Raw genomic sequence first — 17,835 nt, forward strand, 5'->3', positions numbered from 1 at the left:
ATGGTGTCAACGGCTCTATAAATGTGCATCTTTGCGTTCTGCCGGCTTCAGCCACTGGTGGTCGTCACGCCTCTTCTTCCCGGCGGTCCATCATTATCATCATCATCTTCTCATGCGGTGATTAATGTGTCTGCTTCACAATCACCAGAGCCATTAATTATTTACTCCAAAGTGAAATCCGAGCTGCGGTCCGTCGTGTGTTCCACGGAGAAGAGGCTGTTTGGAATCTTTTTGAGTTATCCGTATTTTCAACAGTGTCAGTGGGATAATACGACTTTTGCCTCTCAGTAATTTCTTGACTGATGATGGATTTTTTATCTTTGCATCACACGAACAACCGTTTATTTTTACAGAAACGCAGGACGTGCAGGATCTCTGCAGAAAACCTTTGACCTCTGGGTTCCAAATCATAATGATTATTTTCCACTGTGTTCTCTACTTTCTTATTACGCTTCTTAATCAATGTTGTAGATGTAACTGTGTTCATGGGCATGTCTGTGGATCCAGTGTTACGTACGAGGCGGCGCTTGTTTAACTCTTGTCCAAATAATCATCTTAAGTTGTCTAGACAGAATAATGTGGTGCATCGTACCGCTCCCTCACATTAATGTATTCATTTCATTACAGCATTAGCTAGAGTTCATTATGTACCGCAGTGAAGTGCGAAAAAATGTATTTGCAAAAAAGTGAAAATCTCTTTGCGCTGGAGGCTTTAAGAGTAACAAACATCTTAATGTGGCTTTATTTGTTTAAAGCTTAATTGACTGCCACCCCTGCGTTTGCCCTCCGCTGTTTTGCTGCGCTGCACCAAAGATGCTGCTCCCTGGAGACGGCAACACTCCCTCACTCCTGCTCCTGCTCCTGCTCCCTTTATTTCTCACTTTACTATACCGCCATCATGCAAATTTGCAGACACGGTGCCTCGTTCCACTCTGGCACACGCACTTTGAGTCCAGTGACATTTACGTCGTCTGCTCCTCTTAGATCTCCCTGTTGAAGCAGAGTCTGGAGATGCAGCTGTCCCAGTCGCAGTCGTCGCTGCAGCAGCTGCAGCACCAGTTCACCCAGGAGAGGGAGCACCTGAGGATGCAGCTGGACGAGCTGCAGACGGAGCACCAGAGGCGACAGCACCGTCTGCAGGAGGTGCACTGCTGCGCCATGCAGGACCAGGAGCGCACCAGGCAACGTGACCTAAAGGTAGGTGGTGGGGAACACACACACACACTTAGATTCATCAATCATCCATTACATACTCCTGGGAGTTCACACGGAAAGAAATGGTTGTTTATTTTCAGGGTTTCTCACCAAAACAGCAAAAACGTGTGAAATGATCTTCCTTCCTTAAAAAACTGTTGCATCTCTGACCTGGTTGAATCATTTTGAATTGTTTACACACATGTACGTGTTTGTTTCGTCTTCTCTGCCTGTTGTTGGTTCAGTGTCCTGTACTTCGATAGTTTGAACCGTTGAACCGAACGTTTGCAAGTGGAAAATCAAATGTCCTCATCACACTGAATTCCCCATTAAGTTGTTAAGTTTGTTCCGATCCACACAAACCAATCAGGGATCTTTCACATGCAACAGCTCGAGCGGCTCCTCCAGAGGAGTCAGCCGTGACATTTTAATCCAACAGAGTCAAGGTTAGTCGGACGGTGAGTCGTCACCATCACTGCTCACTCTCGCCGACAGCAGCTAAACTGACAGCTTCGTCGTTTCCTCTTCATAACGTCAAAATATGCACAAACGCAACGTGCGCGCTCCTCAAGGTGCCGAGGAAAATGTTCTTCAACGCTAATCCTTCTATTTTCACGGTCAAGGTCGATTTGGATCAGCGACACATCGCATTTCCAGAATCCATTCTTCAACCCGGACGCTGTAATTGCGTTAATGCTTCAGGCAGAATGGAGGTCAGAAACGACATTTTGTGTTTTTGGCAACGCTGGAGTGTCTGTGTGCAGGAGAAATATCACCTCTGTGTCACACGGCGCTCGCTGCAGTGACCGACTGTTCTAACAAACATGGTCCTCGCTGTTATCTCGCTCGCCTCCTGCTCTTCTCTGATGCAAAACACTCACATTCGCTCACTACAGCCGTGAAAATGACCAACGTGTTCAGTGCTCGCTCAGAGTATTCTGTCCTCTGCCACAGTTTTAGTTTTTTTGGGCAGAGAAATAAAGTCTTTAAGAGCTGGACGGAGGCTCTTTTATGGTGGCGGGGTGTTTATTCCTGTCAGCGGTGCGGGGAGGGAGAGAGAAAACTCAATTATCCAGAGTGGAGGCATTAGAGGGCTGATTTGTGTTCGGGTGCTTTATGTGTTTGGGTGGAAAGGGAGGAACATTCAGATTCAGTGGCGTCAACTGTTCACACTTCACAGACAGTTATACCCCGGCAGTAATAAAGTTGGTACAAATCCCTGCTACACACACACACACACACACACATTCAGTTCACATTAGTTCTTTTGAATTTGCTTCTAAAAGCTGCAAATGGAAGTGGTGAGTGTGGACGAAGCCATCGACAGACTATTGATTCTTCTCTTGTGACTCTTGCTGAGTTTCTCTCAGCAACTCTTTGTGGCTGTGATCATTTCACACTTTGGAGGAGATGTGGGTATCTCTCCAAAATCATCTTTACGATATAGAAGTGATGTGTTCACCTTCAGTTTGGTCCGTGTGCTGTGTTTGTGAGTTCAAAATTAAATTTGAGTTCCTTAGCTCTGACCCCTGATCTGCGTTTCGAAGCCAACATTGAGAACACGACGATGATTCTTCTTCTTTGAATGAACCGAACATCGTCGTCACGCAGCAGCCGGAGTTAGACGAGGAGACTGTGTTACACCTGTTTTAAAGTCTCTGTGCCGGCTGCAGGTTAGTCGCAGCATTAAGATGCTGCTCTCAGCGTTTAGATCTGAACACAGACGTGCTTTCAAGCCGCATCACTTTCCGACGCCTCGGCTCCTGCAGCTCGCGTCCTCGCGGTCAGGATTAAGAGCTGAGCTGAAGCCGCTGGATCGGAGAAACTCACAGTCTGAGTTCATATACGTGTGTGTGTGTGTGTTTACTCCTCGCTCGTGTTCATCAGCATCAACACCCTTTTGCTTAGTGAAATAGATTCACACAACAGCTAAGTTACACATATTGACTGTCTGGTAATGGAATGGAAATTGAACAAGCGTGTCTGTGCAGCTCAGAGAAGAGGAGGAAGAGGAGGAAGAGGAGGAGGAGGAGGAGGACATGAATGGAACCAACGTTACAGTCAATTTGTAATTATAGAATCCACTGTGATGAGGAGTATTTAATGGTCTCCCTTTAATTAAAGGAATAAAAGGTATAGTTTTCTTACTGACCCACTGAACAAAAAGACCAATGATCAATACCAATGAAGAAGAGAGAGCTCAGCAGTCACGTTCTGATTCTGTGACCGAGCCTCCAGCTGCTGTTTCAACACGTCTGCTTCTACTTTCAGCTTTTTTCACAACGAAAAATTCAGCTCGGAAAAACAAATACGAGGCAGATTCGTCATGAAATTCAACGGACGAACATCTAAATACTGTGCCAGCGACATTGTTCTCCCTCCGCTCTCTCACATCTTTCAATTAATGAGCTGTGACTCTGTTGTTTTGAATTTGTGACCATAAAAACAGCATGGGTGCCGCGTCAAACCCTGCGGGTCGGACGCTCAGAGCCACGTTCATTTGAATATTCAGGAGCACGTTCCCTGAATCGTTTCCCAGAGGCCTCACATATTGGAGCATTAAGATGCCGCAGATGTCACCGTCCGACCTCCTATGAATATCATTTTACCGTCGTCTTCCTTTCCTTCTTGGTGGTTTCTAGTTATAATTTGGCAAAATGGCGTCGAGATATTTTCCCCCGACAAAGAAAAACGAGTTAAACTCAGCGTGAGCTGCAATTTCCTCGTCCACAAAAGTGCGCCGTTAGTTCTTTGTGTAATCACGGGAATGAGATCTGAGCCCTGTTGAATATTCTGAGACGGAAATAGCAGCTGTGTTTTCCCCCTCGGATATTAAACATTTTCTTCATTTAATGCATCATTTTGAAAAGGAATATATTAACCGTTCGTGTCCTGAACTGAATCAAAATTGCACATTAATCCATGAACATTTTACTCTTGGGTTATTTTACGTTCTGCTAATGAGGTGAAAATTAAAGAAATCAGATTTAGTCGGGGTGGTGGGGGATTAAAGCAGGAACACAACAACACGCTGTGTTTGTGGTTTGGCGAGCAGCAGTGTGACGTTAGTGTAAGTGTGTGTGTGTCTGTGTGTGTTTGTGTGTGTGTGTGTGTAGAGGTTGAACAGGAATCTATTACCACTGTCCATTAATGATTTATGGAAATCAGCCTTTCAATTTTTTCTTAAACTCAGTTTCTCAAAATTTGTTTAAATTTTTTTTAAAATCCAGAAAATAATTTCCAGCTCAGTTTTGCTGCAGCCGAGGTCGTTGTGAGAAATGACTTTGTTGAAACCTTTGAAACCAAAGTTTCTGTGAAGCTCCCTCCCACGGGAGGTGATAAATAAACACCATGTATTTTCTTCTCGGCTGATGAATCACTTTGTCTCAGACTCTGTAAACTGATCGTTCAGTTTTCTCTCCCACGTCCTCGCAGATGAAGCAGAAACTGGTCTCCAGGATTTAAAACTGTGGCTAAAACACTTCCTTATCTTTCTCTGTTCACTCTTTCCCTCCCACTCTCTCTCTCTTCCCTCGTTCTCTCTGTTTTCCTGCCCTCTCTTTGCTCCTTCCCTCGCTCCCCAATCCTCCCCACCCACCCACCCACCCACCCCGCTCATCTCCCTCTCTCCCCTTTCTCTCCCCTCCACCAGGACTTGGAGGAGCGTCTCCGCCATCATCACCATGCAGAGCTGCAGTCGCTCAGAGAGGCTCATCGCCAGAGCATCGAGACGCTCAAGCAGCAATCTGAGCAAGAGCTGCAAACGCTCCGCTTCGAACTGGAGGACGAGGGCAAAGCCATGCTCGGTATGTGTGCAGTCGTCCGAAATGACCCGGTGAAAAACTTTACCCACGAGTCTGAGTTCTATCTGACGTCACTCTGTATTTAGTAATGATGACTTAATTTGGAATTTGGCTTCATTTGCGTTATAATCAGGGTGCATCACCATCCTCCTGCAGTTTATTTCACGTTAGTTCTGTCTTATTTCAGACTCTCAGGTTCATAATTGACACCAGAAATAAAGTGTTGAGAACATTATGGACTGAAGAGGAGGTCATGAAAAAAGAATTACGGTTCAACAGACATCAGAGGAAATTTTACCGAAGTGAAATCACACAAGATATTAAATCGAGATCTATGGTTCGATGCTGAATCAGACGTGATGAAGGGTGAACAGCATTTCTATAACATTACATTTGGTTTTATCATTCTCTTCGACATCTTTGTCTTTTCAGAGGGAACTAAAAGATATACGGATGTTTGGTTTGCTCGGCTTTAATCTGAAATAAACGTCCGTCCTTCCAGCCGTGTATCGGTAGCAATTCAAATCTATGCTTGAAAAGTCTTTGTCCAGTGAAATGAGGACATCAGCTGCACTTTAAACTTTAACAAATATCTTTAAAAGTGCTGGAGAGTCCGAGTCGGTCTCCCTCAGTTCTTCTGTGCTAACACACCAGACCTGCGCTGTGATAAATGCTCTTCCATTAACCTTCACGTCACGGCCCTGACACTGGAGAGCCGCTTCCATCCATCTCTCACTCCCCACATCCTGACATCATTTCATTACCTCTCTCTCTCTCTCTCTCTTACTTTCACCATCCTCTCCCTGTGTGTGTTATGTGTGTTTTTATTCTCCAAGTTCATAACTGGAGAGCTTCTGCATTCAGTCAGAAATACTCTCAGCTTTTCCGGCTACATTTCTTTTATTACATTCAAGCAGGAAGGTGATAACCGTGCACGCTCGCTCTCTGAGACTGTTTGCAGTAAAAGGTGTCTGCTGAAGTGAGGATAAAAGGCCACTTGGGTAAAGGCAGCGCAGGCACTTTTTCTTTATGTGCAAAGTTAAAAAAGACTTTATTTTTTTATTTTCTTGTGAGAAAAACGCCTCGGTGGCTAATGAGAACTTTTTGCTGGTGGACTAAAGGTCTGAAGAAGCTTTTTCACAAAATCTATAACTTGCAGAAAAAGCTTTTATTTCCTCGTGTGTGTGATATTTTCTTTAAAAGAGAAATGAGATTCATTTGTGTCCTTTGCTTCCTTTTTCCATTTTCTCCCCCCCCCCCCCCTCCCCGGCAGCCTCTCTGCGCTCGGAGCTGAACCACATCCACGCGTCGGCCATCGAACACCTGAGACAAACCCACCAACAGGAGTCCGCCGCTGCCAAAGCGGAGCTGGAGAAGACGCTGGACAACAACCGGACACAGGTGCGAAAATATCACTTTCCCAGTGTTTAGGTCACAGCGACGTATCTGCACCTCTGGAGATGCACCGTCATCATCTTCACGTTCATCTTGACACAAACAGACTCTGTCGTTCGTGGCCGTTAGTGAAGCTGGTCGGGAGATAGATTTAATAAAAAGATAGAAAGGCTCTGGGAAAGATTTCAGGACGTCTCCTTCTCACAGGAAGAGACTGATTTTACCTGGTTTTTATTCAGAGCTGCTTCCTTCACCAGCATTCTGATTGAAACAGGATGTTTTGAAAATTAATCATCAAAAAATGTGTTTAACAATCAGCCAGAATTAATGCTGGAGCTATTAGTTGATTAATCAACACACACACACACACACACACCTGCTTCTCCTTTCTCATCATCTTGTCACACAGATGTTCTAGCAGAGATGCACATCTGGTTTTCTTTACATCAGTCCCTCTCATCTTTAGTTGTCATGGCGATATCGGAGTCAGGGACAGGAGACCTCAGGCCACCAGCTTGTGTAGAGCAGACATCCCTCCCAGCGTTTGCCTCTCAAGTTGAACAAACACACACACACACACACACATTACGTGGCATCTCTGACAGGCATCACAGCAACCGACAAGAAGAGTGGTTGAAGAATGTCGCCACTTTCCAAGAGAAATGGATGAAAGGTTATTCTATTCTCAGCACAAGCCTGTGTTTTCAGTTTGCAGGGACGAGCTCGAGCATCAGTACAAACTTTATCTACACGACACACTGAAGTTAGATGGAGGGAGTGAGAAGCTGCAGCAGGTGAGGATTTATCCGCGCACGTTGTTGTGACTGAAACTAGCTGCGCGGAGAATCCGACGCCTCGTTCAAAGACAGATCACCATCACATTAGAGTGATATATGTGTTCATTCATCCAGGACGACCCCGCTGAGGAAGCTGTAAAAACTGAAATGGCCCTTGATAGGAAAATGGTTCCCCGCCCCTGCTATAAAGTGTTATGGTCGTAGCTTCCTGTCCGTCCGTCACATCATGAGTCTCGGGTGTTGGTCGTCTCCTTTAGTGTCGCGCAGCTACGTTCACGCGGAGCCACGGGCCTTTATACAATTCATTCTGCCCTCTGTACGCACGTCAGAGGAAATCAGTGGTTTAATTAGTAATGAGCGACGGCAGGTTTATAGGTTTAATCGTCACATATTCTCTAATTGGGAATAAACCACCGTGAAACTCCACCGGATCTCAATGGAGCTCGTTCCTCAGCCAACACTCCCCTTAAATCCAATGGAGCTGCTCCGTCTTTCACACACTCTCACTGTCAAACATCCACTCGGGCTCATGGACGAACCGGTTGGATTTTGGGTGATCAGAGGTGAAAGTCACTGTGGCCTCACACATCACGTTTTTTTCAGCCTCTCGAACTTTACGTCTCGAGGAATTTCTGACGAGTTGTCACTTCGACTCAAAGATGAACTGATTGGATTTCAGTGGTCGAAGGTCGCGGTGACCTCATGAGTCTGAGGGAGAAAAAAAACTGTGCTGCTCAGCGGAGGCGGAAAACCACACGGTGCAGTGTTTCCAGCGACAACGCTGAGTAAATACTTTTTCCTGACGACACTGTCTGGAACATTTGTGCCTTTGTTTACTCAGGAAAGAATCAGAGACGGAATATGAGGTCGGACGACAAAGGATTTGAATCTGGAGCATTGCGGTTGTGTGTCTTGGGCGGGATGGATCACTATTCAGCAGTTCTAATTTAGACGGAGCGTCATCCTCCCTGTCCTCTCACATCCTCCCATTTTGAGTTTGTTTGTCTCCCCCTTTGTGCTTCGAAATAATCCAACACATTCCATCGCACGGGCTCTAATCCAACGAGTTAATCAAAAGTTAAACTTTAAAACCAAAGGATTCATTAACGTCAAATGTCTTCACAGAGACGCTCGGTGTTTGTGTTTGCGTAAAGTCTTTGTTTGTTATATCGGAGGCAGAATGACACACGGGCAGAAACTTCCCCGAGCTGAGTCATCAGAGTGGAAGAGCTCAGCGGCAGATTGCCGTCACGCTGTGTTAAATAATGTTTTCATTCCTCCAATTACTTAACAGACGGGAGGAAGAGACTGATGAAGGAGCGCAGGGTTGTGTTTGTGTTCACGTCGGATCAATCGTCCGATCGTCAGTGTCGATCGATGCCAAACGTTTGATGGCGGCGTTTTAATATCCAGGATCTTTTGTCTTCGTTTCTGGAAATTGAGAGGAAGTGGAGATTTAACATCCATCATTATTTAGCGTCTGTGATGACAGCCCGCAAAATTACATTATTGCTCTCACGTTCATGTGGTATTTTATAAACAACCAGCTTTATATAGATCTGTTATATACTGTCAATCAAACACTGACCAAATTATATTTATAAAAAAATAAAACTCCATTTCCAGTACATGAGGAAATAACCCCCCCCCCCCCCGTTCAGTCCCGAGATTGGACCAGCTAATGCGCCGGCTCGATAAATATTTGAAAACGTAATTTATTTTTCAAAGACTTGAAAATGGGAACAGAGAGGGTCTGGAAAAAAAAAAGACCCCAGAAAAAAGAGGTGCACGTGTTCACTGCTTATTTTAGCTGAGATTGAAAAGAAAAGAGAGAACGGATGGAGAGAGTGAAAAGTGATGACAGGACAACGGGATGAGAAGAGAAGTAAATCTCAAGGTTCCTGAAACACCCACAGTCAACACCACTTCCTGAAATGAACCAATTCAAGTCCACGTCCTCTCTTTTCTTTTTCTTTTGTTCTCTCCTTCTTGTTCTCTTGTTTTTGTGCCTCCTCTCCCTCTGGACTTTGACGAGATGGACAGTAAAATGAGATTAATCCTCCCATGTCCCCGTCGAGCTTAATTGCAGCACCAGGTTTAGCCAATTACGTCAAATGAGGAATCTGAAGGAGACAGAGACAGTGAGACAGCAGCTTCTGTTTGAGCACAGATTGAATGAAAAGCTTTTTAAATGGAAACCAAAGTTTATCTCGAATATTCAGCAGGAAACTTGCTCTCTCAGCAGCAGCTCTTCTGGTTCAGGAAGCAGAGGATCGTGGGTAATATCCAGCGTTCAGTTGTGTTTCAGTTCAGTGAGCTGGACGACACAGTCAGAGCTCCGCTCAACACACCGATAGACTCAGAGCCCAAAAATAATCATTCACCACAAGAGGCTGCAGAGGGCGCTGCTGCTCAGTAAAAGTTGCACAGTGCCGCTTTAATGGAGTCCGCTGTTAAAAATACTTTTATCTTTCTTCTCAGGAGCGTGAGCTGCTGGGTCGGATCACCGAGCTGCAGGAGGAGGTGTCCAGGAGGAAGAGCCACATCGCTCAGCTCGACCACCAGATCCACACCCTCAACGAGAACATCAGCACTCTGACCAAAGAGCTGGAGCTCAAGGGCAAGGAGGTGCTCAAGATCCGCAGCGAAGCCAATCAGCAGATAAGGTGAGAGTCACAACACATCACACCTTTTTTATTTACTACGAATGAAAAGTGTAAACAGCTCAGGAAACAGTTTACATCATTCACAACACGTGATCACTGACATGTTAACATTTTTAAATATCTAAGTCCACAACATGTTTTCAACATGACCAGTAAATAACGATGAGGTGAAACATCATGTGATGCCACTGCAGAGACTCCAGATGACGTCATTGCCACAAGATGGCAGCGTTCGTATCACTAACTTGAGTTTCGTCGTCCATGTTTATTTCCTGTTTTGTTGTCGCACGCACTCAGCTCCCTCCGTCTCTGTCCGGACGGAGTGCTGCTGAATTGGATTTCGCCGATTTCATTTGGGGAATGATCGTTTCTGCAGATCTGCTCTCATCAGGCCAACATGAAAATAGACCAATGATGAAATGGAGGGAGAGAGAGAGACAAATCAGCCTCTCTCTCACTCTCACACACACACACACACACACTCTTCCTCTGTCTGTCGAGTGTCAGGAGTCCATTGATTCCGAGATGTGAAGGTTATTCAGGGTAAAAGCAGAATGGAATCTATAATCTTGTCGTTCCCTTTGGCAAATTATGAATTTAAAAAAAAAAGAAGCTATATGACTAACGTGGCCCAGCTGCTCTCTAGAATTCAAATGTGTGTGTTTGAAGGTTTCTCTGCCTGTGTGCTGTCTGTTTGACGGCTGCTCCCATGATGCTTTGCCCTCCGACATATATCCCTCCCTGTGTATGTATATTCATCTCTCTCTCCACTGAAAGCCTCATGCATCTCTCTCTCTGTTACGTAACGCTCTCTCTCTCTCTCTCTCTCTCTCTCTCTCTCTCTCTCTCTCTGTCTGAATCCTGGTCACAGGATAAAAATAGGCAGATAAATAAATAAAGAGGAAGCAGAGAGAGAGAGAGAGAGAGAGAGAGAGAGAGATAAGATGTGCGCCCCTCAGGGAAAGTTGGCCCAGTCAGAGTGAGAGAGGCAGACAGACAGCCATGTTTCTCCTCCATCCTCCCTCCTCCACCCTCGCTCTCATCTTCCTCCCTTTCATCCGCCCGCTTCTCCCCCCTCGCTTCTCTATTATCATCTTTTATTCCCTGTATCCATCATTTCCCTCCATGTTCAGCTCATTTCCTCCCACAGCAAAAACCTTCTCTCCTGGTAAATTGAATATACGTCATCACATGAATAATTCATCGCACCATCTAAACACTTTTACCACGTATGTTTTGCATAATGTATTCAACAAGTCGCACGCCCTCGTCACATTTTGCACTTCAGTCAAACCACATTCCTGTCGCGGTTCTTTCGTTTCCGTTATTTTTGCTCAGACCCACATTTCTGCCGTATTTACATTCACGGTATGTTTTCTTCCAGACGTATGTTCATGGAATTCATTCTGCCTCCGTTTTCTAATCTCACCAACATTTCCTCCGTTAATCCATTACGTTCGCTTCGAGGCTGCAGGACCTGATTAAGTCTTAAAGGGAAATGTCACCCGTTTAAAAGATAAATAAATTAAACCTGAGTGATTCCTGAGCCACAAAGTGCATCACTCTGTCCCCGAGCTTTAAGTGAGATGTGTCCAGAAATCTGACACATGCGAGTCGAGTCAAGGTGAATTAACTTTGACACAATAAAGTTTGTTGGCACTAACATCATGTCCAGTCTGCAGACGTGAAATATGTCGGCAGATCCCTGAAGTAAACCAAAAACAAAGCGTTATGTTATGTTAGCGGTTAAGTGTTAAACCCTCCAGTGATCGTCCTTTTCTCTCAGAAACTCAAATGTCCCGTCTTCTCCCTCTTCAGGGTTCATGAACAAGAGCTGATGAAGCGGCACGAGCGGGAGCTGGGCGAGCTGAGCGCCGTCCACAGCAGAGAGACCCAGAACATGCTGTCAGACTTCAACAAAGCCCAGGAAGTGCTCAAAGACAAGATCTCCGCCCTCCAGATACTGTATGTACACGTTGTAAATACTCTGTGTGTGATGTCTTCAAACAGCATGACACAGTGGAAGAACGTTTATCCCACTCCAAACTCTAAATTGCCGCGATCGCAGGTCAGCGTGCTCGTCCCAGATAAGATAATTGCGCGCTGTCAGGTGTCGAGTGGAGAAATAAAAACAGCTGACAAGTTTTTCCCTTGGGGAGAAAAACAGGTATTCACACCTGTCTGAGCACTGCTGGGTTCTGCTTCCTCCTCCACAGATTCCACTTTTCGTCCGAATCCTCCGCTGAAATGAAATGGATCATGAAATATCCAAAAAACGTTTGTCACTGCACCGGAGACAATCAGGGCAAATTTGAACGCATTCAGTCGTTTTTTTCATGTGGGACTATTTTTATTTCCATGTGCGTCAGGTGGAGTATAAATAAGACGGGGGGGGGGGGGGGGGCGTGATGAATTCTGTGGCTCTCAGATAATCATGTTGCTTGTGTCACACGTTGTAAACAGCGTCACTCGTGAAGCGGCGCAGGAAGAAAACTGGCTCAGCGTGAAAAGCAGCACCGAGAGATTTGCCGCAGACCGAGGCCTCAATCTGCACCTGAGCCAAACCGCTCTGGAAATAATGTGTTCCATTTTCAAAACAAAGCAAAACACAGAGATAACGGTACGTGCGTGAAATCACGGGTAAAAATAGAGACGCAACAATCGCAGCATTGTCTCGTCGAGTCGGTTCTGTTTATACGGCTCCAAATCGTGACGGGAGTTACCTCGGGACACTTTCCTTGTTTCAACTTGGTGGAAGTTTCCAATCCCAGGTTCGATTCCTCTGGATCTGCTCGGGACGAGACAGATGATGCTCATATTCAGGTTGATCACTTTAGTTAGTCTTATTTCTTGAAAACATTATTCTCTAACGTTCAGAAAACACATCAAACACTTTCTTTTCCCGCGTCTCATTTTTCCCTCCAAGTTTCGCAGAACTGTTAATTTGCGGAATCATTCTTGCAAATAAACAAACAGAAGTAATAAATGAAATGATAAAGTTAGTGTTTTCAGTTATCATATTAGTCCGGTTCAGATAATCTGAAATAGTTTGAAACATATATTAAACTTACGAAACATTATTTTAAAAAAAAAGATATAGACTTAGAAAGAGCTGAGCTGAAGAACTTCTTAGATAATGCATGAAGACGTTTCCCTTCACATGTGGAGATACAGAATCTAATCAGCGGGGGGGAAATGTGTCCGCTGCAGAGGAGGCAGAAGGTTTATATCAGTGGTGACGCTGAGAGGAAACTGAGGAGAGGTCCTGTTAGATGTTGAGGTGAAGTGTGAGTGATGCGTTTATCGGCAGAGGGAGCGACGGGAGATCTGATGCAGAGGTTACAGCCGAAGAGAAGAGTGACGAGAGGATGGAGAGACGGGAAACTGACGAAGCACCAGAGAGAGTTTGAGAGTCAAAGAGAAGGTGAAGCAAGAAAAGACGAGAGGGAACCTCTGTGCAGCACATGTGGAGCTGTGTCTGTGAGTCAGAGACGTGCAGCGAGCGAGCGAGGGAGCGAGCGTCCTCCTCTCGGCTGACCTCCTTTCACTATCACTCAGCTGAGAGCAAAGCGCCACCTGCTGGACTGCACAGGATCCACAGGCAGAGAGGTGTTCCTCAACAATGAGAAACATGACTCCTCCCAAAAGTGAAGCCAACTTCTCCATCGCTACCTGCTGACCCCGTCTCCTCCATGTTGGTGGATGGACCGCAGAAAACCATATTTGTGAAATAAGTCTTTTTCCCCAGTCGACCTCGTCTCGACACGAGTCTGAACTAAAAGTATCTGCTCCCAGTTGAAAGTCGACTGTGTGCGTTATTATTTCCACCAGGTTTCTGGGGCAACTCACTTTTCATGGTCAGCAGTTTTTATTTTTATTTTCTGGCAGTTTCTTGACTTTATCCACTAAATTTAGAATTTCTGGGACTTTCCCCGGAGACGATCCTCTTATCTAATTAATTAAAGCACAGATCTGTCTTAACCACAGGACTCTTTCTGCCTAATTAATCACCGTGGTGACGACGGCCTCGCCGTCATCCCCCCCCCCCCCCTGTCCCAACAAACACAGCAGCCATTAAAAACGCCTCAACATTTTAAGCTCTGTGAATATACACACGTGAACGTTTAGTCCAGAGTTTGGGTGTCCCGGCTCGTCCTCCGGGGGTTTGTGAGCCTGTGTTTGAGACAGAGGCTGAAAAGAGGAGCTGCAGCAATGGACAGAGTGACGCTCCCTGAACATCAGAGCAAATAAATAACACAAATCAAAACCACGAAGGTGAATATGAATTTGTCTCCTTTAAGCCTCACCAGCTTCGCAGGGCCGTGTGGACACCGAGCAGGAATCCTGACGCGCGGAGGACGCGTATTTCTTCAGAGCAGGTGGTGCCGCCCACGAGCCTCAATTCATCTCGGAGAAGAAAGCGCAGGAACTTTTGGGCAACGTGGAAGAAAATTTATGAAAGTGAATATCCCTCTTATTTTTTGTGTTTAGTGGGAACTCATGAGGATAAAGTACAGTGTTGCCTCACAAATCACAAAGCCCCTACAGGGAGGTAGCTGTCTCTGGCAGGTGTAGATAACACTATGCTGCTTTTATGGTCTTTTCACAGACAGTGAGTTATTGTTTCAGTTGTGTTGCTGGTGTTGTTTTTTTATGGGGGTCTACAGAATCACCTGTACCAAGTGTCCTGGAAACCCATTAAGTAGGTTTTGCATAATCCTGCTGACAAACAAACGAACCAACTGACGACGGACAGGGATGAAAGTAAAACGTCTTGGTGAAGGTAATGGACGCTAACGGAGGGTTTAACCCGACAAACACGTAGAGGACACGGAAGAAGAAGTAGAAATGGAAAGTCGACAAGGAGCGAGATGTGTTGCAAACAAAAAAAGACATCATTTTCCACGAGTGGTGCTTCACGTCCGGCCTCCTGCGGCTCCACATCCCTCGACTGAACGTTCTGGAAATGTTCCTTTTGTTGTCTGTCTGAGCCGGAGGATCTCCTGCTGCGTCCCTCCTTCTCTGGGAAATGTCCAGACCCAGTTATCATCTCATCAACGAAGAGCCACTTCCTGAAACTTCTGCAGTGTTTCTAATCAGTGCGGTGGCCGGAGGAGGATTTTCACGCCTGCAGGTTTTTGTCAAAACACGATCAGTTTGATGGCTCGGATATAAACTGAGGAGTATCAGGTACGTTTGTCCAATCAGCTGGAAATAACCAGCCCACGTGATCTGAAACTGACCTGAGAGTTCGATGCTGCAATTTCAGCCTGTGTCCTCTCTTTCCTGTCTTCGCCCTCCGTCCATCTCTGGCGTCCATGCACAGCGTCTCATTAACATTAAAAACAGGATCTGACGCTGGTCTGGTCACAGATGTGTGTTTATGGACTCTTGTACTTTCAAATGTTCCTTTTTCTTTGTCAGGTTTGGTCAAACACCAAACAGCCTCTGATGCCTGAGCGGCGAAGACTGTTTGACAAACACGAGGAACACGATGAATCAGCTGCCAGAGGAGCAGAGACGGACCAGCACAGCATCAGACGACTGTGCGGATCAGGATGTGTTAGCGTCACTGAGCTTCAGTGGCCTTCTCCTGAACGCCCCCCCCCCCCCCCCTGTTTGAGACCGCGGAGTATCGGGAGGACAAGCTGCTCTGGAGCTCTTTAAAGAAGCCTGGTTTCAAACTGTGGCGTGAATGTCACAATGATGATGGTGCGAACGCTGGTGGTGACGCGAGGCCTCAGCCAAAACACAAACAGTCTCACAGATGAACAATGCAGCGACAACACGTTTGATCAGAAGGAACCAGTGTAGTTTTCTGAGAGGACCTCCAAACTCCAAACTCCAAAAACTTGCCTTTGTGTTTTAACTTTCTTCACGTTACAGTTTGACTTTTATTTTAACGTCTGCTAAATGTTTTTCGAGTCATAATTGTGAGTGAGGGTCAATCCGTCGCTCTGTACCAGAGCAGTGCCCGCTCAGACCCCGCTCATGTCTCTCGTGTCGTTGCTCAGACGACAGCGTTACTTATGATTGGTTGTTTCTCACTTGAAGAATGTCTCATTCTGCTCCGTGATATTTAGCATGTGTTGCATGAGAGAAAATGTCAGCGGGTGTGAAATGACTCAGAGGCTTTGAAAAAGCAGCGATATCTTCGGAGCCGGTCGGAAAATAACAAAAATCCATTACAGCGTTTTTTGAAAGTTCTCATAACTCACAGAACCAAAAAGAGAAGAAAAAAAATAAACCAACCTCGGAGCGGCGGCTCGGCCTGAGATTTTAAATTAGAGCCTTTTAATAGTTTTTGTGATGAGAGCGGGAGAAGGCCGGGGCGGGACGATCACTGCTTTTATTGATCACAATAATGAAAACGGAAAGCCACTAAATCACTCAGCGCTTTTCCTCCGGCACTGCAGACGTTTCATTTTCATAACTTTTCTTCCGTCTGGTTCACAACTGATGAGTTCGCTCCCTGCGCTGGTGTTTAACCAGGATTTATACACACACGCAAACACGGATGAAAGCTGCACACGCCACATGATAACATCTGTTATCTGTCATCATCTTAACTTCGCTTCTCTTCACAGACGAATCCCACATGATGGACGTTGGGTGCCGGAGGTTTCATGTGTTTGTGTTTGCTGTGTCTCCTCACGCAGGCTGGAAGGAACAGAGGACAAGTTCAGGAACAGAGAGAGTCGTCCTGAAGACCTGCAGATCATCGCAGAGCTGAGAGACATGGTCTCCGAGAGGGAGTCTCTGGTCAAGAAACTGGTGGTGAGCAGTAACTTCGCCAAGATAAACTTTGTTTCCATTACGTCAGCTCGTAGAACGGGATGATGTCGTTTCTACACGACACCAACAACCTGACTTTTAACTTCTAACAGGCCCAAACTTAAATATGGACGAGGTTCGTTTGAACGTCTGTGGATTAGTAAAGTGGTGAAGGACGACATCATTTGTTATATCTGAAGTCTTTATTTAAAGGCCGTGTCATCGTTTCACATGGTCACTGGGTTCGTCAGTAGCACGAGGCTACAGTGAAATCTTTAAAACGTTTTAAAGGTGACCTCATAAATCATCCTACACTCGTTGCAGTGAGGTTTCTGATTCACGAGCGCGTGTTTGCTTGAGGCGAAAAGTGGAAATCGAGCGTTTGAAAGTAACTTTAAGGTTTAAAATCCGCACGTGGAGAAGAATTCAAACAGTTTGAATGTTTCTGAATTAAACCGCAGATGATTTCTTCTTGTCTTTTCTATCGGCGTCGTTTCTGACTGACAGTTTTCGTGACTCTCCTCCTGCAGGACGATAAGAAGTTCTACCAGCTGGAACTCGTCAACCGGGAGACCAACTTCAACAAAGTGTTCAACGCCAGCCCCAACGTAGGAGTTATCAACCCGCTCATCAAGGTAGGTCGGGTCGTCCCGTCACACACGCCGCACACAGGAGCTCGCCGGTGACTCTGCCGCAGAGCAAAGACGATATCCGCTCCATCTCAGCTCATGTCCATCGGCGCTGAGCGATAAATCCTCCGTTACAGGATCTGTTCCTGTTGATTGAAGTGAAACCGCCTTTGATTAAAATGATTTATTTCAAATTCACTGACCATTAAAAAAAAAATCTGCACAAATAGTAGCTCGATGAAATGAATCTCTGAACTCAAAGGGGAACTGCTAAACTTTGTAGAATTGTGTATTTTCTGGTGCTTTAAAGCCCCTGAAAACTTCAGTACATCTCTAAAACTCCTAAATATTTATGATTTATTAAGCAACAAAGTTACATTTTTGAAAAGTCTGCGTATTTCATTTCATACATCATCCGACAAATGTCTCGTTTCAAAGGGTAAAGAACAAGAAACACGGAAATCTCCCAAGTGAAACAAATATTTTCAGGGCCTTTAAAGCTCCCGGTGCACCATGGGTAACATGATATTTCTTCACCGTGTGTTGACGCCACCCCCTCCTGTTCTATAACCTCCTG

The 17,835-nt window shown here is 45.5% G+C and overlaps 1 protein-coding gene across 2 annotated transcripts in view; it reads left to right on the plus strand.

Moving 5' to 3' along the window:
* Positions 1 to 17,835, plus strand: part of fam184ab (family with sequence similarity 184 member Ab) — an 80,275-nt gene that overhangs the window by 57,077 nt on the left and 5,363 nt on the right. For both annotated transcript variants that reach the window (XM_069514792.1, XM_069514793.1), the window contains exons 14-20: positions 985 to 1,197; positions 4,847 to 5,000; positions 6,271 to 6,398; positions 9,671 to 9,855; positions 11,674 to 11,820; positions 16,515 to 16,632; positions 17,160 to 17,264. In XM_069514792.1, coding sequence (XP_069370893.1) covers positions 985 to 1,197; positions 4,847 to 5,000; positions 6,271 to 6,398; positions 9,671 to 9,855; positions 11,674 to 11,820; positions 16,515 to 16,632; positions 17,160 to 17,264 — 1,050 coding nt within the window. The remainder of the gene's footprint in view (positions 1 to 984; positions 1,198 to 4,846; positions 5,001 to 6,270; positions 6,399 to 9,670; positions 9,856 to 11,673; positions 11,821 to 16,514; positions 16,633 to 17,159; positions 17,265 to 17,835) is intronic.

This window comes from Paralichthys olivaceus, chromosome 19, assembly GCF_024713975.1.
Source record: "Paralichthys olivaceus isolate ysfri-2021 chromosome 19, ASM2471397v2, whole genome shotgun sequence".
In the NCBI taxonomy this organism is placed as follows: Eukaryota; Metazoa; Chordata; class Actinopteri; order Pleuronectiformes; family Paralichthyidae; genus Paralichthys; species Paralichthys olivaceus.